Source organism: Tachysurus fulvidraco, chromosome 15 (genome assembly GCF_022655615.1).
Source record: "Tachysurus fulvidraco isolate hzauxx_2018 chromosome 15, HZAU_PFXX_2.0, whole genome shotgun sequence".
In the NCBI taxonomy this organism is placed as follows: domain Eukaryota; kingdom Metazoa; phylum Chordata; class Actinopteri; order Siluriformes; family Bagridae; genus Tachysurus; species Tachysurus fulvidraco.
In genome coordinates, this window is record NC_062532.1 from 7,547,697 (window position 1) to 7,570,500 (window position 22,804).

The 22,804-nt window shown below is 38.6% G+C and overlaps 1 protein-coding gene, 1 long non-coding RNA gene and 1 other non-coding gene across 4 annotated transcripts; 1 reads left to right on the forward strand and 2 right to left on the reverse strand.

The window, feature by feature from the left end:
* Positions 1-1,856: 1,856 nt before the first annotated feature.
* suz12a (SUZ12 polycomb repressive complex 2 subunit a) lies at positions 1,857-18,107 on the reverse strand. Of its 2 annotated transcripts, none has more exons than XM_027171925.2 (16): positions 17,533-18,107; positions 13,580-13,626; positions 13,410-13,474; positions 12,063-12,131; positions 11,919-11,968; positions 11,623-11,705; positions 10,743-10,944; positions 10,227-10,326; positions 10,012-10,117; positions 9,654-9,834; positions 9,431-9,516; positions 9,041-9,184; positions 7,663-7,820; positions 7,238-7,436; positions 6,414-6,493; positions 1,857-5,838 (listed from the first exon to the last, which is right to left on the reverse strand). In XM_027171925.2, exons 1-16 carry the CDS (start codon positions 17,669-17,671, stop codon positions 5,610-5,612), a joined length of 1,938 nt encoding a protein of 645 aa, XP_027027726.1. In that variant the 5' UTR covers positions 17,672-18,107; the 3' UTR covers positions 1,857-5,609. The 2 variants fall into 2 exon arrangements, with proteins under 2 accessions (XP_027027726.1, XP_027027725.1); XM_027171924.2 differs by having other exon boundaries at positions 9,431-9,519.
* A 2,476-nt stretch (positions 18,108-20,583) lies between these two features.
* LOC113659244 lies at positions 20,584-21,486 on the reverse strand. Its single transcript, XR_003444605.2, has 2 exons — positions 21,019-21,486; positions 20,584-20,760 (listed from the first exon to the last, which is right to left on the reverse strand). It is a non-coding gene; the product is annotated as an uncharacterized LOC113659244 (long non-coding RNA).
* On the forward strand, positions 21,328-21,399 carry trnat-cgu. The gene has a single exon. It is a non-coding gene; the product is annotated as a tRNA-Thr (tRNA).
* Positions 21,487-22,804: the final 1,318 nt, after the last annotated feature.

Genomic DNA, 22,804 nt, shown 5'->3' on the forward strand with positions numbered 1-22,804 from the left:
ACAAAGCTAAAGAGAAGTAAGAGAAATAAAAATCATAAAGACTTTATTGTGATTATCATAAGATTTTAATGGTGTGCCTGAAAATTAATTCCACAAAACATTTGCACTTGTCTCTCAAGAACAGGTGTGTTTGAGGTTTTTAAAGTTCAAACAATGTTGCAGACTTGGTTGCAGAGCATATGCTGGTTTACCACACAAGCTCAATCGCGCATCTTCGAGGTTGCATCGTTATTTTTTGTTGTTGTTGAGCTCCAAGGTAATAATGAATTTTTCCCCACGCTAATGCTAATCTGTGGAATCTGGACTGAAATGAAAGTGGTGCAAAACAAATGTGAACTGTGTTTCTCTCACCGGATGTTTTTTTTTTTTGTCATACTAAGTCGAAGTTTAGTACAAGATTCTAGCTGGTTAGCAGAATAAATTGTTTTCAATTTTAAGAGCTTTTTGAGAAAAATTCTTTTAAAATGGTGGCATTCTTGATTAGTGGCCGTAGCCGAAATGCTAAATTCCAAGATTGGACAATTTGCTAGTTGTGAAAAGATGTGCAATTGTCATTTACGGAATGAGGAGTCAGAAGAATAAAACACAGTTTCAGTGAGTCAGTATTGGAGGGGAAAAAAAACTAATTCAGTTATTTAAAAACTTCTAAAAGGTACTTAGATATTATAATGCTGTTGAACATGTGACCAGACGTGTGGCATCACTTATCAGACTGTAACGGTTCAGTGAATTTATATCCTCTTTGTACCTCATTTGTGTCTGTGCCTTCTAAATACACCTGTTAGAGCACAAGCAGAATATTTTGCCAGTAATTAATAAACAATTCAATTCAATATTATTTGTATAGTGCTTGAAAAAAGAGACAACCATAAATCAGATTGAAATAAATTTGCATAGAAAAACTCTATGGGGAGAAAGAAATCTGGAGAGGAACCATTATGAGAGCTTTAGAAGAGCTTAGACAATACGAAACCCAACTAAGTGTGCTGAAAGGATGGTCAGTGTAGCTTTTTATTAATTAATATGACTGGACTAAGTGTTTATGATTCTAGCAACAGTTCTTAAGTGGTACAGCTCGACAGTATCCTGGTGAGATTATTCACTGAAGCAAGGGCTTGGGAATAAATTGGTTATGGGAAATGGAAATTTTTAGGGTTTCCATGTGGGACCATCCACAGTGAGCAGGAAGCTCCATGCAGAAGTAGAGTATCAGGATGGATCAACTTGGTGTATGGCACCAGGTTGCACTATGGGAAGAAGACAAACCAGTGGAAGCATTGTAATGCTCTGGCATTCATGTAGATGTGACATCACTGCAGTCCACCTATGCCTAGTCATGGCAACAGTATTCCCTAATGGTTGGGGCCAGTATAATGCCCCCTGCCACACTGCTAATGTAGTGGATAATGTAGATTTTTGTCCTTCTAAACGAAAAGCAGTTGGTTCCAGATACTACAGCATGCATCAGTCTTGTAGTCAATGCCTCGACATGTCAGAGATGTTCTGGTGGCACAAGGAGGATCTACACAATATTATGCAGGTGGTTTTAATGTTATGGATGATTGGAGTACATTAACAAAAAAAAAAAAAAAAAAACAATACTTATTTCCTCTGGTGTCATGAGTACATATGAATATACTAACTGGAAATGGAATTAACCGGACAGTTAAATGCTAGTAATCATTTAGTAGACATGAAAAGGGTTTCTTAGCAATTTAAAGAACCATACCGAAAGCTACCAAAATATAACAGCTCCAATTGTTTATAGTGTTGTGTGTTGTCCAAGTGCGTAGTCCCAAGCCATGAACTTTACTCTGTGACCACTTGTAGTCAAAATGATCAACAAGCAACATGGATTATTGGCAATGAAAAAATCCTTTATTTTTTTTTTAAATAGAAAACAAAACAACTCTTTTTGAACTAAAGCACCAACAAGCTGGCTCTTTATACATCCCCCCATGGCCAACTGTATCTTGTGCAAACAACACTTGTCTGAAAAATGTTTTTAACTGGTCAAGTTACAGTCCAGAACTTAAGAACTCCTGCACAGATCCAGCAAAAAAAAAAAGTAAAGCCAAAGCTTCAAAAATGGATGCAAAGCATTTCAAAGAACTACAGTAGCTTCGCTCCCTTTGGTATATGAAGTCGACATCATCGAAAAAACCTCATCCTTCTCATGAGATATAATCCTTTTTTATTTACTTTTTGCATCTGTTCCCCAAGTGTACAGTAGAGCTATGTGCCGCTAATCAGCTCCACAACAAAATAGTGATATTTAGCGTGCACTAAACTGGAGAGCTCCTGTGCTTATGTTAATTATAGCAGTAAGAATTTTTTTGAACACAGCATGAACATTTAAAAAACTGTAATTAAAAACAAAATAAAATTAAGATCACATGGGTCTTGTTGTCTGTCTTGTATGCATGTTCTGAAAATGCTTCCTTTGTGGGCAGAGTTTACTTAAGATCATACAAGATTCCAAATGTATCAGGGTTTGTGAAATGATCACTAGTTTAACTGCACCAGGAGCATCGAGTCTGTGTTTTTTTTCAGTCTAAAGTAAAATACGGAACAGCCTTCTCTGCTAAAAACTAGGCTTGAAATTGATCCAAAATAAGGATTTTTTAAGACAATTGGAAAGAATATTTAGATTGTACATGTATTGTCACAGAATATTGTGATTGTATCGTCGACCTGATTAACAGCACCTGCGCATCACTGCATTTTGGTTAAAGCAAAGTAAAACAACACAAATACATTGGAAACAAATCAAAACAATCAGCAGGAAAGAAAAACAAACTGCTATTTAAAACAGAAATAGAAAAAAACAAAAACAAAAAAAAAACCCTGCACTTCTCACTACAGATGCACTGATCTGACATGGAACAAAGACATCGGACAGGATCTGATCTGATCCACTCTTCATTTTCTTGCATGCTACAGTGATATGATGTTTACCTCTAGCTGTCATTGGCTAGGACTTTTCCATGTTTCAACAGATCTGTGCTTCTCATGATGCGCACACATTACACATACTGGAATGTAACTATAATAGGGCATAAACAACAGTTTAAGCAAGTCCTGTATTTATGCTACACTATTGCCACTCAATTTAAATGTGCAGAAACGAGCATCAAACTTAAAAATAATAAAATAAAAATAATATGTATCAGTGCATTCCTAATTTGTTAAAAAACAAAACAAAAAAAAAACCACCCCACACGACTAAAATATCCACACAAAGACTGCATCCTGCATAAAGTACTTATTAACCAAGTGTAAACATTTCTACAAGGTGTCCCCCTGCTCACAAGGCTGTGTTACCCTGTACTGTATGTATATATGTACAGGTGTGTGTGTGCGCGCGCACGCACACGCGCTTTAGGCATGTGCCGATATTTAATTGTCGTATCAAAATGTTTAGCTTTAGCCATTATTATTACTGGCCAGCCTTCATTTTTACCTCAGAACACCACCTTCAAGTAGACTTAAATTTTCAACAAAAAGCTGTACTTGTGCTAGCTGAGCAACTCTAACTGGAGAACAATTCTAAATGGTGTTATTCACCAGGTATGGTTGTGATAGATGCCCAACATCTTTAAATGCTAGACTACCAGAAAGTGCAGCCAAGTAACTAGCATTCATTAGCGCTCATCATCTCAGTTTAAAATCCTACACCGTTAAGCTAATTAGAGCGTGTGAAAAAATTGGTCACAATTAGCAACTTGAAACCGAGACCTAGCAAGTGAACTTGTGCTGTTTTATTTATTTATTTTTTTGCAACAAGCGCTAACTCTTATTTGGTATTCAAGCTAGGAACTGGTGAGAAGGGTAAAAGGATGAAAGGTGTAGTTACGTTTAACTAACTCCTATAACGCAATGCTGACAGACCGCATATATGACTCCTACCTAGCTAGGTAGGTCAGTTAGAAAAAAGCTAGCCAATGACAGCACAAAAAAGGAAAATATACTCCAAACGGAAAGCGAGAGAGAGAGTTCATGCAGATATTTCACGGCATCATAGATTATATGATTATAAGGTGTATCGATTACCGGCACATGCCCAGTTATGTACCACTTGGTTTCAGTGCAACAGTTACAGACATTCACACTTCAGTTTCAGCACCTTGTAACCACAGTGTGGTGTGAGAATGTGTTAATTAACAAGCTAAGTCAGTCATTTACAAGAGAACCGAGAATACATCCTCCTCTTTTGAACTGACTAACAGACATGTCTAGGTCAAGGGTAAGAGATTTACCAACTCCATGATTAAAAAGTAAAACAAATCAATCAGTCTTTCTGTGCCACATCTTTGACTTGTACTACGCATGTGCAACACCTGCCTGATTTTAAACATGTACCTCATATGAAATGTTCAACAGCTCAATATTTTAGCCTGCTGCAGGTCAGGACGCTGGTTAAAATCCTATACTTCACAGTGTTGAAGAAAAAAAACAACAACATTGTTTACTGTGGAAGCTTCATAAGATTTTGTTCAGGTCCTGATGCAGACCTCCAGCTCGGACACCACTACAGGGAGACGACCACTTTTTTTTTGCATTACCCTGAATTATGATGAGCTTCTCTCACATTTCTTTAGCAATCACAGAAAGCAAATTATCAACCAGTAGCAACATCCTTTCAAATAAAAAAGCCACAACATTTGTCAAACGTAACTATTCGGACTATTAGGAAATGATGCCCCTGTTCACATTGTATTTATTCATTTATTAATCAGTTAAACAAGACCCCTCACTCCAGCACACACACACACACACACACACACACACACACACACACACACACACACACCCACCCACACCCACACGTCTTCCAATTTTCCCAAAAATTTAATTTTGTTTGTGATGTATTGACCGATCATCAAGGATGGGGCTTGAACTAAATTTGCCAATTACAAAGCTAGATCATGACTTCTTCACTAAATTCCTGTTTACATCTTTGGCTCAACCTCCAGCTAGGCAGAAAGACTTTCCCACTAGCGAGCATGCTAGTGATTTTGTCTATTGCTAGCTACTGTGCAAAGTCGCTAGCTAGGTACTCAACATGCTACTAATGTTTGTGCAGTGTTGTGTTCAGGTAGTCAGTTTGCTCCTTTTATATAGTTTACTACACAGCAGGATTTGATGCTCATCTGGACACTGAGCTAAAAAGAGGCAACATCATGATATGTAAGCGAATTTAACACAAGCCCATCCCTTGTTGAACCCCGGATTTACTACCAGGACAATTTTTTGTCACATCGCACAACGTACACACAGTTTCAATAGCATCAGACAAAATAATTATACAAAACAGCTAACAAAAAAACTAATAATAATAAAAGTCGCCAAATTGGCCAGGTCTTACCCCCACTTGTCACGCTGTTTAAAATATATTAAAAATATTTCCATCAAAAAATTGGCGCCCCAAAAAAAAAAAAAAAAAGAAAAAGGTACAAAAATAGCACCCATGTTTATTTCAAAGCACGGCGTTGTTCTTTATCTCCAATGAATCAGCGGATCTGTTAAAACTAATGATCTGGCATCCAGAGGTCTGGCAGGTTTTGTGGTCTGAGAAAGTTTATCTAAAGTTTTTGTCCTGCCAGGTTTCAGGCGTGTTCCACTGCCAGTTCTGCGTTGTTGTTATTCCCCGCCGGTTTACACTGGCGCAGGCGAGCCATGGCCCTGTCGATGGTCTGTGTGCTCACCAGCCCGAAGTCGTGCATGCTGACCAAATGCAGCAGGAAGTTGCGGCACAGGCTCTTCTCCACGAGCACAGAGCCGAAGTTCTCCACAAACAGCATGCAGGCCTGAGTCATCTGATTATCAGCTATAAATCTGATAAAGGAGAAAGGGAGGAAAGGAGAACATTTGATACCTGATCTAATAACCAGGCATTCAGTGGGGCCGTGTCACCTTCAGTTAGCCAGTGCTCGACTTGATTAGGAACACAGACAGTCAGACATTTAGAAAAGCCTCATCGTGTTCATTAGTAAGGCAGCACGTAACCTGATTTGAAACAGTCACTTGATTGGGAACACAGCCAGTCAGGGATTGAGATTCGCCTCATAACATTTCCCAATGTCTGTGATGTTTAAAACCCTTTTCAAAATCGGATTTTCAGAGCTTTTAATGGCTTTTGTCCATTCATCCCTTTCTGAAGGGCTCATGGTGGTGTTCCAAATTGGATTAACGTCAGTGAGACGCCTTGCAGAATATTACAAGGCATTATTTAAGGTAGGACAGGATGAGGTTTAAATCAGGGTTTTAACTTCAAGTGCTGGCTTGCTGAACATTTCCTGACAGGTATGTTTGAATGAAACGATCATCAAATCGGGTGAAAAAACATTTAATTGGATTGGGAGCTTTTGTATATTTGTATCTTTAATATTTATTAATATACTAATACATACCCATGTTTCATAACATGAAGGTTCCACAGTTTCATCACCTCCTTCTCCCCTTCGTTGACATCAGTAAACTCATCGATTTGCTACAGCGGGACAACAAAAGCGGAGTGTAGAACCGAGTCAGATCAGATTGCTAACTAGCCAGCCATCATTTTTACTTCCATCTGCTTCCAAAATTCTAATTGAGAGGCTGCATTCACACCATCATGCGAGTATAGGCATGCACTTATTAAATAAAGAAATAAAACTGCTGCATGTGTGAACATAACATGAACAGAAAGCAGCTTAAAAATATTTTGATAGTATTAAGATAGCCATGAAGATGAAGCCAATTCTACAGCCAACTGCACACCATGGAAGATTATTCTGGGAAACACTGGTTTATCCTCAGATCAGTTGCACGCACCACTGATCATTATCAGCCTGGAAAAACATCTCCCAGACGCTACCGTAGACACAGCATTCGTTGTCCATGGAATGCTGTTCACTGAGCTTTGTATAAAATGTGTTGATGGACATGAAGCAAATAAGTAGAAGAAAATGTTATGCCATTAAATAGTCTAATATCATAAATAAATTTCTTTTATAGCTTTAATTATATAACAGTATGACTACTTAACTAGTAATAATAAAAAAAAAAACAATGCTTGATCTAACAAATCATTTGGATTGTACACTCATTATACACTGCATAATTTCTGCATATAATTAAAAAAGCCTGAAATTAAATGCTCCGTGTCAGTGTCTGTACGTCTCTGAAATCACAGCTCTGTCATGCACTTGTCGCTTTTGCTTGTGTGAAGGCAGGGTAAGTGTCGTTTCCTCACCATGACCGTTTTCTCCCTCAGCCACTCAGGGTCTTTCTCGTCCTCACTGTCCACCTCCATCTCGTGAGGACGCAGAGGCGTGCAGCTGTCACTGTGGAAGTAAAGGCGGTTATGGCCACTCACTAGAGGCCTCCTCTGCTCCAGTGGAACCTCGTCACACTCGGAGAACTCGGAGAGACTCGGCTTTGTGCGCCTTGGCCTGCAAACACACCACCGTGATCATCTTCATGCTATTATAACAGCTCAAATCAATTACAAAGCCTGTTGATTATTCTACGGGATTTCCTAAAACACCCACACACTAGCTACTTGCCCAACTTTTCCCCCTGTTAGCTAACATTCATTTTAGCTCTCAAGAGATCTGCTTGGACTTGGACTTGGTACAGTCTTAATCTTTCTCACACACACACACACACAAAACTGACCTGCATACAAGGATGTGTGTGACACAGGTGCGTTTAACAGGGCCGTTGCGACTGAAGGCGAAGCCTGGCTGGCAGTGCAGGTCGTGAGGATTTCCAACATAGGATCCATCGTAACACTCGTTCACTGACACGTCAATCTGAGCTCCTTTAGGGTGATCCTGCTCAACACACGCGCATTGTTTTAATGTCAAACGACAGACAAAATTCTCCATCATCTGAAAGTGACGTGACAGTATGGTGACCCATACTCCAGGGTAAACGCAGAATTTGTTCTCTGTGTTTAACCCAACCAAAGTGCACACACACAGCAGTGAACACACACACCGTGAACACACACCCGGAACAGTGAGCAGCCGTTTTATGCTGCGGCTCCCAGGGGGACCTCGGTTGCGGCCGGCCCGAGACTCGAACCCCCAACCTTAGGGTTAGGAGTCAGACTTCTGGCCACGACTTCCCAATCCTTTATACATTGCAAATATTTAGCAACTCTGAGCAGTTCACTGATATACTACAATATTCAGAATGCACGGTTTTGTCAGTAAATGAATAAACAAATGTATTAAAAATTTGCAATATAATTAGCTAAGTAACATAATATAAGCAGACAGGCCATGTTTTGAAAAACATGCTAGCTAGAGTTAAGAGCAAACATCACATCAAAGGGGTTAAATCCAGCGTAGACATGTTGAGGATTTTAGATATGAATGACTCAAATATCTTTGCTAAAAATAGTCAGCCATGGCACCATGAGTTGAGAAGAAGCCTTTGCACCATATAGAGCTTTTCTTCACATACCCACCCTTGTTAGGATGCTGGAGTCAGACCACAGCATCAGTTATGGAGGAGAGACTGTTACGTAAGCAGCTTTAACAATTGAGTCTCCACCACCGGCTTGTGCCCTCACCGACAGACATCCTAAACTTATTACACGTTGTTATTGGTGTACATAATCAAGGGTAGCTGGTTCTGTAGCTAACATCTGACGTTGAACAAGTCAACCATCAGTTACAAGGAACCGTTAGACACAAAGTCTTGCTTATTTAAGCTTTTTGTAAATATTTTATCTCAGATGAAGGAGCAGATCTGCAGTGTAATGTGAGGAAAGCATATTGTGAGGAACTCAGATTTTTGGCTGGCTCATGTCTGTGTTATGTTATGCTCCTCTTTAGTCACAGCAGGTTGCTGGAGTCACTGCTAGCCTTCTGTACACAATGTACACTGTACACTATTTCTCATTTTCTTTGTCATCTCTGGCATGCTCGACAGGAATATATACTGAATTGAATTATGTGAAAATAACAGATCCAAAATATTATGCACTTAACTACAGGTTTAGTCATTGCACTCTGGTAAAGATTGCTAGAGTTCTTTTCCTCACCACGTAGTTGAAGATGAAGCGGCTGTGAGACAGTTTGAGGTGTTTGAGGAGGCTGTAAAGTTTGCGGCAGTTAAGCGTACACCAGGGACAGTGCAGGTCATCTCGAGCCTCCGTCTGCTGCCGCGTGTTATTGTTATACAAGAACTACACGGAGAACAGAGATAAAAACTGCTTTTAGCAAACAGCAGCACATAAGTTAAACCGTATTTACTTATTTGCCTCGTCTCTCTTTCTGTGGGACACTAACAATATCTGTTAACATGTTATTAACAAGGGCTTTTGCTGTACTCCATTAATTGGGATAAATGAACTTCACGTGAAACAAATGATAAGCTAGAAGAATGAGCTTCCGAGTGTGGATATTAATTCTCTTAGTCTTTCTGTCTTTACCTGATAATAAACACGGAGTTTCTGCCGAGGCTCAACATGAAGCTGCTCTTTCCGCAACAGTGCATCTGAGCTTACAGGATCTTTAACTGCTGGATTAAAAACAGAAAACACACACACAAACCCCAGATATATCAGCATTAATGTGGCACTACAGGCTACTAATAAAGTAAGAAATCAAAGTTTATAGTGAGTATCATGATAGGAAAGTTTACTGTCGCCATACCTACTGTTTGTGACGGTTTAGGTGTGTTAGTCCTCTGGTTCTCGCTGCCGCCAGTGTGTGTGTTGCGTGTAGCGAGCGGTCGAGTCACCGGCGGCGTCGTGAGGTCACTTTCCTCGCCTGTCCAGCGGAGCGTGAACTGCAAAGTCGGGCCGTGAGAGAACGTGTCGAACGGAGGAACCCACTGAGAGACGGCACACACAGACATGGCAGGTTGATATACAGGGCCATGTTTTTATACAGTCCTCTTACGATTAAAACTACATCGGATTTGATCCTTAAAATAACTAAACTAACATGACACACTGTTTCTTTATGACCCAAGACTTGAATACCGATGCATGAATAATAATCACCACACCTTCCCATCCACAATGGTTTCCCACGTGGCTCGTTTCTTGCTGACGGGACACTCCTCCATCTCTTGCATTGACACCTCGTATTCACCGTCCAGCAACTGCAGACGCCTTCACAAACACACACTCACTAATGTAGACTAATATAGAGTGGTCAAGCTCTGAAATGACACTTATTAAACTCAATAGATGTACACTCACATGCGCACACACACACTACCTGTTCTTATCAAACACGGTCATCTGTGCTACAAATGTTGTCTCTCCGTCATCTTGGTGAGAAGAGTAACGCTTCTTCCTGCCAGGTATCTCATCAACGTCTGTACACACAAACACACACACACACACACACACACGTTGAATGAGCACACACTGATGTAACAGTAACAGTCCCACAGCGAGTTACTACTGTCACTATAACCAGATATGATGCATGGCGTACAAGATCTGTGTACTTTTGTCAGCTCCAAGGAAACTTAGACTTTGATTATGAATACATTTTGAGTAAATGTAAAGATCTTTTGGTTCGTTTCTCAATACAGGGACATTGTGCTGTCTTCTGACCTAAACATTTTCCTGTTTAATAATAACTAACAAAACACTGCTATAATGAGTCATGTTTGGAACGGAGATCATTCATGGTCTGCACCGTAATGATGATCTCTCGGGGAGGCCTGAGTCGTGTGTGTGTGTGAGAGTGTGTGTGAGAGTGTATATATGTATATATATGGCGTACTGTTGTCTCGGGTGCTGATCTCCCTCCCTGCAGAACATGTGACCCTGAAGAGCAGTGAGTAAGATTTCACCATGTGGCTGTTACTGGGCTCAAACTCCTGATTGGTCACCGTGATGGTCGGCCACGTCCCCGTCTTTACTCGCGGGTTCAACGGCACCTGTTTCTTCCCAGTAGGCACCTGTTTTATGGGGCAACTCACATCCTGGTGAGGACAGAGACAAATACAGTCCAAATCAGTTGTTCAGGAAGTAAAACAGCCCACGTAGGTTTTTAGATTTAAGCTGATGATACCATCACGTGTCTATTGTGAGTTGCAGGAGCACGCTGTGAGACACTGCATGTATATTTGTAATAAGGTGACATGAACACAAATGCACCAGGGGTTGACAGAATCACATAATTTATCAAACTGGAACATTCACACACTGACTCAGCTGTGCAGCAAACATGTACAGCATGAAAAGCATCCAGATAAACCTCTCGTCTCGTAACCAAAGCCACGTTCAACCTGGTTTGTGTGATTATTACATTTATCCTGAAGTTTCTACACAGTGGTACGCACAACCTTCATAAAGCAACAATGATGTTATGGCTGGATCCAAGGGAGTTTTGTCTGGACTCCGATGTCGATACACTTATATGTAAACAACCAACATTGTGTAAGATCGTTACTAGTGAGCTGTGAGTGTAGAGCAATAACTACAGGCTGTATACAGGGGCCGTGTGGATGCGATAAATCATCAAAACATCTTCAGGTTTTCCCATAAATACACACCGAATAAAGCACACAGAAGTAAGACTAATTTTGATTACACTGGTACTTAAATGTAGCCTTCTCTGGAACATGGTGATGTGTGGGTGAGAGTGTGAACGCGTTTACCTTCCTCTTCTTATGACACACTTTAATGAGTAACACCTCCAGTGAAACAGAGCTCTCCTCATTTTCACAGTTCTGTGTCTTATCTGAAACAAATAATGATGTCATTATTATCCACATGAACTCCCTAAAAAAGATAAAGAGGGACACAGTGAGAGACAGCGGTTTTGTGGATTCTTTGTTAAAATTGTGTCCTGAATCCAAATTTGTTTTATCACTCACTAGACAGGTACACACACACACACACACACACACACACACACACACACACACAGATCTTATGATTTCTCTTCTCTTACCAACTTTATGGAAGAATCCAGTGAAGGTGAGCTGCAGGTGTGACGCCAAGCTGAGGAACAAGTAAACCACATGCATCAAATTCTTCATACCAAACACCTTTATTTTAAAATAAATCGACTTTGGCTAAGCCGAGATCGGCTTACTTGTGTGCCTCTTGCTCAGTCTTCATCCTCTCCACCTTGAAGAGCAGATCTTCCACACTGAATTGTTTCCTGACAAAAGGAGGAAGACACGAAACACTGAGGCTTCATCCTTAAAACTACACCTGCTTCGTCTAATCCGTCATCCTTTCTGTAGTAACAACTTTATAGCAGATGCTCTACATTCGTGCATGACAAATAAAAAAAAAAAAGCTGGTATGAAACAAAGGAATAACAAAAGGATTCCAGTGTGAGTGCTTTATAACAGGACGTCATGGACATGGTGTTTGAGGAAAAAACATTCAACACTGAGGTAGCTAATAAAATCACACCAGTCGTTTAATGATTAATTTCTTTAAACAGCATGTCCCCAAGTGTTCGGCTGCTCATTTAGCCGTTATATATAGGATCTTAAATAGAACTGAATGGAATTCTCAATGCCTTGTATTTTGCGCTGAGAAATCGGTGTTGTTTAGACACCAAACACATCTCGCTTTCAAGAGGTGACGTTTGCCGATATTACCACGCGTGACGAGTTATGATCGTTACTCAGTGACTTCACTGTAACGTGAATGAAAGCAGCTTTGAATTCTTCTTGCACGTAGCTATGAGGAACGCAGACTGCCTCGTCTGCAACTCCTGAGGCTTTTGTTTGTCGGTTAGTGGTTTTGCCTGTTAATGGCAACAGAAGTGCTGATACTACAGGTGGCAGAGAGTGTAGGGCTTTACTGTGTGCTGTATTACTCAAATTCACTTCTCAGTTCATCATTTATACATGTATACAAGCGTGACAATATAGCCATTGTGATTATATAGCCGAGAACTAGATTAGATCAGAAACCTAATGAAAAGATTCAAGTAGCTACAAGGCTATATAATAATGTATGTACAAAAAACATGCATGTGATGATCAACCTCGTCCCATAAAGTCTTATTGCATTTGTTCCCCTGAACACGTAAGTTACTTCATTACACCTCAGAGTTAAATGCTTTCCACTCTAACATGTTACACCACCATAGATAACATGGTGTTACACCACTAAGTTTTACACCACCACTAAGTTACACCACTTAGTTTGCAAAAGCTAAAAGCAGTGCTGTTTTTTCTTCTCTGGTTGTTAAACATCTTATCGACTGTGCAATTACTACTAAAAAAATTATTAGCTTGAACACACAAAAAACTCACCATCCCCCGACTTGTCCAGCAAAATTATGAAAAAAATGGCTAGAAAAGTGTTTCAATCTTCAGTATTTGGATCCATGTTACAATATTACCCATATTCCACCATGCTTCCTCATTACTGTGTAACCTACCAGCTCTGCTCCAAGCTACTAATCAAGTCCCGTTACCTTTTGCCGCTAGTTCGTGAGTTGCGGTGGGACATGTACGTGAGGGTCCTGTGCAGAAAAATGGGCTGGAATGAAAGGAAACATTAAGAATCATTAAATACAGCCGTGTCTCATCGATTTCTTAGCTGTGCTTGAGTTTCTGCGTATAACATAAGATCATATATACTTACAGCAATGAGGTTCCTCGTTCTAAGGAATCGGTATATCTGAGTTGGTTCTGAAAAGAGATGAAGAGAGTTTAATAGTCAACATACGAGTCGAACATTCAACAATATGACTGTAATGTGATCTTTGATTGACAGGAGATAGTTTCATGGTATCCCTCCCACTCAGAGTAGCAAGGCCAGTATTGTTCTCATGGTCTCTTGGCCATGGATGGCTGTGCCACGGTCAAGATTCAATCTTACATCCTTATCTCCTGACATTAGGAGCGATGTGTCCAGTCACTGAAATTTTAGGTTTAAAAACAAGGAAGTAGAATAAAGGAATGACGATGAAAGCAGAAGTGAATATCTTTTTTTTGAAAATGTTAACATCAGCACTACTGTTTAGTTTATGACTGATTCCCATAGTGGTGTGAATAAATCTCACTATGGCTTATCATAACTCGGTTTACCAGTCACGTACTACTGTGATTTACCTATGGTATGGCATGGTATGTTTTCTTTTTTCCTGTGGTACATGATTTAACTATGATATATTATGCTTTCCTTCAGCACACCATGCTAACCATAATACTGTGGATTAACTATGGGTTTACTACAGTACCACTTGGTACTCAAGGTACTACTATGGTTTACCAATCATACAATATGTCCAAGATTGGTTTTACTGTGGTAATTCATGGTAAATACTACACTATATGTATCTATGGACCTATTGCTACTACTATGGTTTAGTCTAGTACCACATTGCTAAGTATGCTTCCAGTACTTCATGGTATGTCGCAGTAAACAAGATACGACTACGGTTTAACTGTGGTATAGTATGTTTACATGTGGTTTGACTGTGGTAATTGTAACAGTACTCTGGTAACTATTGTATCGTATTGGCAAGTATGATTTTGGTAAACATAATCCTACTATGGCTTAACTGTGGTACTGTATAACTGTCATGGACTGATATCGACGAAGTTCATCTATGAATCTATGGAGATACTTCTGATAGTTATCTAAAGAACACAACCAACAAATTATGGCATATCCTAACATTTCCTATGTGTAACTGACTTTCCTGCAATAATAAGGAAAAAAAGAGGTACTAAGGTTTTGTCCTCAAGGGTTCACATTCTGTACATATACAATGTCTTTCCTGAAAAACAAAAGGTTCCCTCAAAACCAGAGGTGTACAAATACTTCATTACTTTACTTAAGTAGAAATTTTGAGTATCTATACTTTAATAGAGTAATTATTTTTAGCATACTTTTTACTTCTACTCCTTACATTTTCACACAATTATTTGTACTTTCTACTCCTTACATTTTAAAAATAGCCTCGTTAATTCTAATTCATTTCAGCATGTATTCATAAAAAAAAAACCTATCAAGATAAATCGCGCCATCCGGATAGAGTGAATTTGATTATGATTGGATGAGAAGTATAAACATATACCATTCCGAAACCCTGTTGGTTTGTACGCGGCCCAACACACCTGCACGACACAAATCACGTGACACTTCAGTTACCCCAACGCTGGACATAGCAGACGGAGCCAAGTATGTCCGTGGCAGAGGCTCAAAACTCAACGTCTCAACAACAAAGCACCAGCACCAATGAGGAAGTTGGTAGCCAGGAACAACAACCGACCCCAACCCTTATACATCCATGGCTGTACCTGGAAGAATTGTTTTAAATGGTTGGATGGAAAAATAAGTCATTGCACATGCGCTGTAAGCTATGCGCACCCAAATACCACGAGCTAATGGTTTTCAAAAACTCGCCGTCTAATTTAAAAAAAGCATACTGAGGTAAGCAGAAATTTTGTTATCAGTCACTTATTAACAAATTTGAAATTCGACTTTAGCCAAATGTTATCTGAGCTTAAATTATTGCTATATTTGTAAGTTAATTGTGCAAAGCTATAGTTTTTGCTATTATCAGTCGATTATTGACAATATTGTAGTGACCTAGTAACGTACTAATAATGATAAATTTGCAATGTTTGCTGTGGCAAACTTGGGTACATGCCAATGGTTTGCTTGCTACCAATAGGCTATGATTCAACATTGCAAACTAGTTTGGTGGCTCGGTGTGAGATTTGAAATTCAACTTTAACCAAATGTTATCTGAGCTTATATTGTTACTATATGCAATATTTGCAATTGTGCAAAGCTAAAATCTACAGCTGGTTGATAAGGTATGTACTAAGGATAGTCATGATCCTGTCTGTGTACGAGAGTGAACGCGCCTGTATGGGGCCCTATGGGTCCTTGTAAAGAGGTAATAGGCCCAACTATTAGCCAAATGCTGTTTAAAATGATTTTACTGCTAATTTTCAGTCATGGCAGCAGCTGCTTGTGGTCCCAAAACATCTTTAAAGCAATAGTTCACCCAAAAAGAAAAATTCTGTCAACATTTTCTCTCATTAAATCTGTATGAATTTCTTTATTCTTTATATCTTTTTCCTCCATGAAGAAGACCAGCCTTCTTGAAACAACCCAGCAGTTGGATGCGTACCTGGGGTGCCCAGGAGACACAGTAGAGGTATTGAAGTCCTTCCAAGCTGTGTGCCAGCTATCACTTAAACTTAATACGCTCTCCCTGCCTCAGCAGCCTGTGAAAGACTGTTTAGTGTTGCAGGGCTGATCTTCAGGCCAAGAAGAGCATGCATTGGCTCAAAGAACTTTGAGAACCAGCTGCTTTTGTGGATGAACAAAATTTTGCTAACTCTTTGTCGCATGTTCTGTGCTTAACTGATGTTGATTACCCTGTTGTTGTTTAAGACCAATGTGTTTGTTTCAGTAAAGGTTATTGATGACATGCCTCTGAAGTTTGACTTTTTTGCACCATTACAATACTTATAGCCAACTAGTGGTATCTTCTGCTCCATAAAATACAGCTCAGTAGTACACATATATGGTTCTTTAATGTATTTGCATTGTACGAAAATGCATTCTTTTTCAATGGGCGTTGAAATATAAGTGTCATTAATATAACATTATAGTCATTATGGTCTTCAGAATATGTTTTTAGATGAGGTTTGATAGTGCACAATAGGCCCCTGTGGCACAGCCTAAGCTTTTGTTACTTTTATAGTAGTTTTGAAACCAGTACTTTTACACTTTCACTTACAAGCTCGAGATGATACTTCAACTTCTACAGAAGTCTTTTTAAACCCTAGTATCTATACTTCTACCCGAGTAATGAATGTGAATACTTTGGACACCACTGCTCAAAACTAACCCTTGGTCCGGTTTATGTACCTTGACCCTATATTTGCGTGTCCAGGTGAAAGTCACGTGCTTGTTTTCGTCTTAAACTTAAGACTCCGTCATAAAAGGGTCACGTGCGCCTTAAACCAGTGGTGTTTAAAGAAAGTTTCAGCTGTACAAGATACAAAAAAATGCGAGAAAACATTTGTGCTCCTTCTCGTTTATTTAAAAAGAGTAAGTCGAGAGAGAGAGTTCACTTAAACACACATAAATGACAACATTATGTGGAACACGCCGAACGCACGTGCCGTCTTATTTTTTTCGTCCTTTCTTTCTTTTAATTGCACGTGCCCCTTAATTTACCTGTTGTGTTATTTTAAAGCAAAAGAGCAAAAGTAAAGAATTACTCCGTTGTTGCTTTATCAAAAACTAGTAAAAAATCGTTATTTAAACAGACATGCATGCTGGCTTACTTTCCGCTAGCTAGTCCTCCCTTTAGCTTGATACACAACTTTGTATAAAAAAAATATATTTTGTTGTTTTCGACATTTTACAGTAAATAAAGGCAAGAATGTTACACAGCGAGAGGAAGGCGATGATCACAAGTGTTAAAAGAGCAAAGAAAGACCGTTTGTAAAAGGCGAAACGAACAGGATTGTTAGCCACCGGCTAATTAGCTCAGAATCTCCGGATCTAAACACAGTTGAATTGTTTAGCTTCTGTAGATATGAGCGCGAGCGCGCGAGACTCACTCTCGAAGGCCTGTAAGAAGAGCTCGTGATCCGCTTGGAGATGCTCCATTCTGGGTCTCCTGGCAGCGCTCATGCCCAGGCTGCTGGCGTGTGTTTTTGCGGATCTGTAGGGATCCGAGCCGGGCTTGTGAGGTGCCATTATCCCTGCTCAGAAACACCGACACTGTGACAGAATCCAACACAAACTCCTCTGAACAAAAGGCAGCGCTCTAGTGGTGACAGTGTTTCCGCCAGCACGCGCTCGTCTCCATGGTAGCCGCGTTAGACAATGATCAAAGGAATAATGTTACAGAGATGTTTTTCCGCGTTCGCTTTGTTTAGCGTTTATTCAGGTTTAAACGCAGGTAGATGCCAAATTCTCTGTTTACACTGTGGGCGATTTTTAAACAATTCAACAACACCGTGTTTCCGAAAGCAGGCTATTCAAGCACCCTGGGGTTTTTCTTACTGCCTTTATATATAGATACGATAAATTATTAATTCAAAACATTTCGTTAAAAATATAAAACTTGGTGGCGTCTTGAATCCCGCCCAACTCGGCGCAGCGCTTGCGAACACGATGTGGCTCGGTCCCAATTCACACACTAGTGCACTAGATAGGGCGCACAAGTCACTTTTACATACAGGGTGTATCGAGTGAGCACGTACAGGGACCATGTAGCGGTTTGGTATCGAGCCCATCGCCATAGCCAATCGCAAAGGACTTGTAGTTTGTAGAGCGGTTCGGAGCTCATTTCCGTTTTTTAGCGGCCCGTTTCATTACTGCACTTACTTAAAGTCCCCTTGATTGTGTCCACTTGGTCGCCATCTTAAGGGAATTTATGTTGTAGTATTTTGTGGTTTATTTTACGGGAAAGGAGAATCAGCAACAAGTTTATAAAATGTATACCGTAAAAGTGGATGTTCTGTTTATTTAAAATGAGAAAATACATTTCTATTAATTTGTGATCTGATATGTTATAGTACACAATCAATATATACAACATAGAACAAATGTGTTGTAATAAGTCTTTCATTCATACACTTCATTATCGAAATATCAAACAATCACACAAAAAGTTAAATGTCAAACTGATTGAATTTGTATTAAAGAATGACAGTGTAGAGACTCAGCACATGTAAAACATCATGTACCTGCTGGACTACAAGACACTTATTATTGTTACCAGGTACTCTACCACAAAAAAAAAATAAAATAAAAATTATATATATATATATATATATATATATATATATATATATATATATATATATATATATATATATATATAAAATAATAAAACATTAAACAGCAAAAGTACCAGAAATCTATTCTGTTATAAAGGGATTTAGTGTTACACCTGAGAAGAAAAATCTTTAATGGGATATTAATTTCACTATTAACATCTTGCTCATTTTGAACAAACATGTGTAAGTTTAATCTATGTATAATATATGGGGGAAAAAACCATCTAGTCATCTTTAAACCTTGAAGCAGTCACCAGTACCACCAAACTGACCTCCAACCATTATGTTCATTTTCATTTAACTTATTTCTGTGCATCTTTTTTCCTCATGTTCCTGTATCATAGCTTGTCTGCAAACACACTTCATCTTAGACAGTTTCTCAAGTGACATTCCAATGCAAACTAACTCTGACTCCAACTAACTCAAATAAACTGTATGGCATAAAGTATTTATATTGTGCTAATCTTTTTAAGCAGCAACATTTTCAAGTCTCAGAGAAGGCCTGAAGGTTTCCTTTGTATTAAAATAGTCATAATGGTTTTCCTTACCATTATGTCATATCAATGAACACTGAAATATCCTAATCATTTGCATTAAATTTGTGCAACAGAGCAGTTAATTCTAAAATAAAAACAACTGAGTAAATTATGCCGGATTTGTTTAGCTGTGAAAGGATACGTTTAATACTTAGTTTTAATAGTTTTGAGTTTGTCTATTTAAATGAAAGAAATAATGAATAAGAGTTACACAGTAATATTTGATGGACAACTCACACATGGTATTCTGGTACCATGCTCATTTACCTATTTTTAAAAAAGAAGAAAAAAAGCCACGTAACAGCCCAATTTCAGCTGTTACGTGATAAAACCTAGCTGTGCTCATGAAAAAAAATGATAGCAATCTGGATATATTTCTCAATGAATACTACCAACCAAATCTAAAAATACTACTTACAATACAAGTAACCTATAAATGATATTTTAAAATTATTTTTATCATATCAAATATCAACTACTATAAAGTGCTGAGCTGAACGCACAGATCGGACAGTGTCATTATTAAAAATGAGAACAAGGTGTAAAAATTTGAGCGAGAGCACTTCACTTCGGCGAGAAATGAGCTCCGAAAAACATCAGCCAACTCAAGATGGCCTGTCTCATATTGTCTATTAAAGATCCTGTTTAATAGTAATGATTAATACTCTAAGTAGGTTACAGTATCCGTATTGATGAGTACTAAAAAAACATGTATTTGAACTTGGTTTGAAGGGAAAAAATGTATTGATATATCCCTAACCTAACTGTTTTTGAGAGCTCTGATTAGCAGCTGTAGTACAATAGTAGTTATGTAGTGCGATAGAGATCACAGTTATGTGACAATCCCCTAAATTCCACAAAACATGACAAGATAAACATAGTAGACAAAACATTCTCTGTAGAAACATGTTAGCAATGCAGTGGTTCTTTGAATACAACATTGTAAACTTTGAAAACGTTTCTCATAATTTTTTTTATATTGTCAGACAATCTGACAAAAAAAAATCTATAGAGTCATCCTCATACACAGAGGAACATGGTGTTTGTCTCGTGGTTCTTTGAAGCTTCACAGAATGTTTCTGGCATGTTATTTTCTCTTAAAGATGATGTATGAGATAAGCAGGGCGAGGCTTGCCGTGAGGAACACAATAAGGAACTGGTGGATGGTGAGAACATTCTCCAGCGTGTGGATCCTCTCCTCCATGGCACTGGTGTGGAAGTAATCGTATACAGATGCCCCAATGCCCCACACCATCCACACTACATCCACTATCAACTTCATGGTTCAGTCTTTTAACCCCCTCCCTACACACACACACACACACACACACACACACACACACACACACACACACACACACACACACACAATGTGTTGCAGAGAACCGTAAAAGCTCCACCTTATCAAGTGTTACAGAAGGCTTTTCAGGAGTTTCAGCATCTCGTTTGGAGCTGAAAACCCCTGCTGAAAAACAAAACAATAATACATATGAATTGATTTTGTTGTACTATAAACAAGAACGTCATATCGACATAAGCACACGTTAAAGATCTCAGGAATTAGCATTCATACACACACACACACACATATATATATATATATATATATATATATATATATATATATATATATATATATACACACACACACATTAGCTCTTTATTTACATCTACAGAGTAATAACAGAGACGAAGAAAAATGAAGAATAAACTCTTTACTCACCTAAGCATGGCAAACAAACAGCACATCAGCTGTTACTGTACATCAGCTGTTCTATTTTTACAACACGCATGCGCGGTGTCATGACACCGCTCTGGCCATGTCTCAATATTATCCATACACACTACGCGCGAGCTCAAGAGAAGCACCACTAGCTAATGTATGTATTGTATCACGTATATATCTCTATACAATGTCTTATACAATCTACCACTTTTTTGTCATGTTGTATGCATCTCGGAGGCGTTTGATTTCAACGAAAGAACGTGACTAACTCTTGAACTGAGGTGATTTTTGCCCGATTGCTTGTAAGGCGCGGTGGCCAAGTGGTAAGGCGTCGGTCTCGTAAACCGAAGATCGCGGGTTCGAACCCCGTCCGTGCCTTTAAGCAAAACACTAAAGAACACGAATATTTTACATAGAGGTTAAAAAATCGAATCAGAATCAGGTTTATTGGCCAAGACGCAAACAAGGAATTTGGTTCCAGCTGTTTGTGACTCTTAAAAGTACAGGTATAAATAACACTATACTATACATTTAGCTTGGACTATACAAGACAAGACAAAACAGACAATACTAGACAATACAGACGATGTGATACAATATACACAGTACGAGTCTAATGATCAATGATCAATCACATGCTAGCTTTACAGGAGATACGACAGGTATTTCTTAAAATGTAGTTTGTAGTATGTACATGTAACTTGGAATAGATGACACACTAAGTTATGAAACATCAGAATACAATTCTTGTGTGTATTTTTACCTTCCCTAGAATCTTCTTGCCAAGTCACTTACGTGGATTGCCAAGTCACTTACAAGAGCAAACAGAGGTGCAAGTTCATGTGGTAGCCTAGTGTGAAGGTGTTGGGCTATTAATCAGAAGATTGTGAGATCGATCCCACCATGCTGCTACTGTTGGGCCACTGAGCAAAGCCCTTCGACCCTTAATTGCTCAGCTCTAAAAAAATTAGATGATATAAGGGCGTCTGCCGAATATAAAATGTTATTTATAAGATCCTGAGAAGCATGCTGTTTCAGGTCTTTCCTGAGAGACCTGAAAGCTTATTAATCATTCTACCTAGCTAGTATGAGTTAATATAATATTGCCACAATATTTACATAAGAATGTTTGTTACAATGCAAACTCTCCTCTATCTCAGATCTGAGATGTGTTCGATTAATTATGGATTAAGATTGTGAATAGCTACTAAAATAATATATGTATTATTATTATTATTATTATTATTATTATTATTATTATTATTATTATTATTATTATTATTATTATTAATAATAATAATAATAATAATAGTAGTAGTAGTAGTAGTAGTAGTAGTAGTAGGTTAGTAGAGCAGTTGTAATACTACGACGACCACAAGGTGGCGCTTTAACGTAAGTCTATAACCTGCAGTAAACCGTAATAAAGCAAAAAATGTCACCTGGATGTGAAATATTAGAACAGTGACACAAGTCTTTCACAGCTCAATCCTACATTAAAACATATCACACACATACAATAACATCAGAGGTGTGCAAAATATTTTTTCTTTTAATAAACCCATTCTTATCAGGAATGTGCTAAAGTTATTTACATCAGCAGTGATGTCTGCATACAGTGAGTCAGTATTAGTACAGATGCCTTTTCACTCACTAATTCACTTATTATTGTTTTAAATTCAATTCAATTCATATTTGATTCACCACTCATATATATTTTTAGAAGTGCTTACTAGGACAGTGTCCAAATCATGGAATTTGGTGTGAAGCAGGAATAGACCACGAA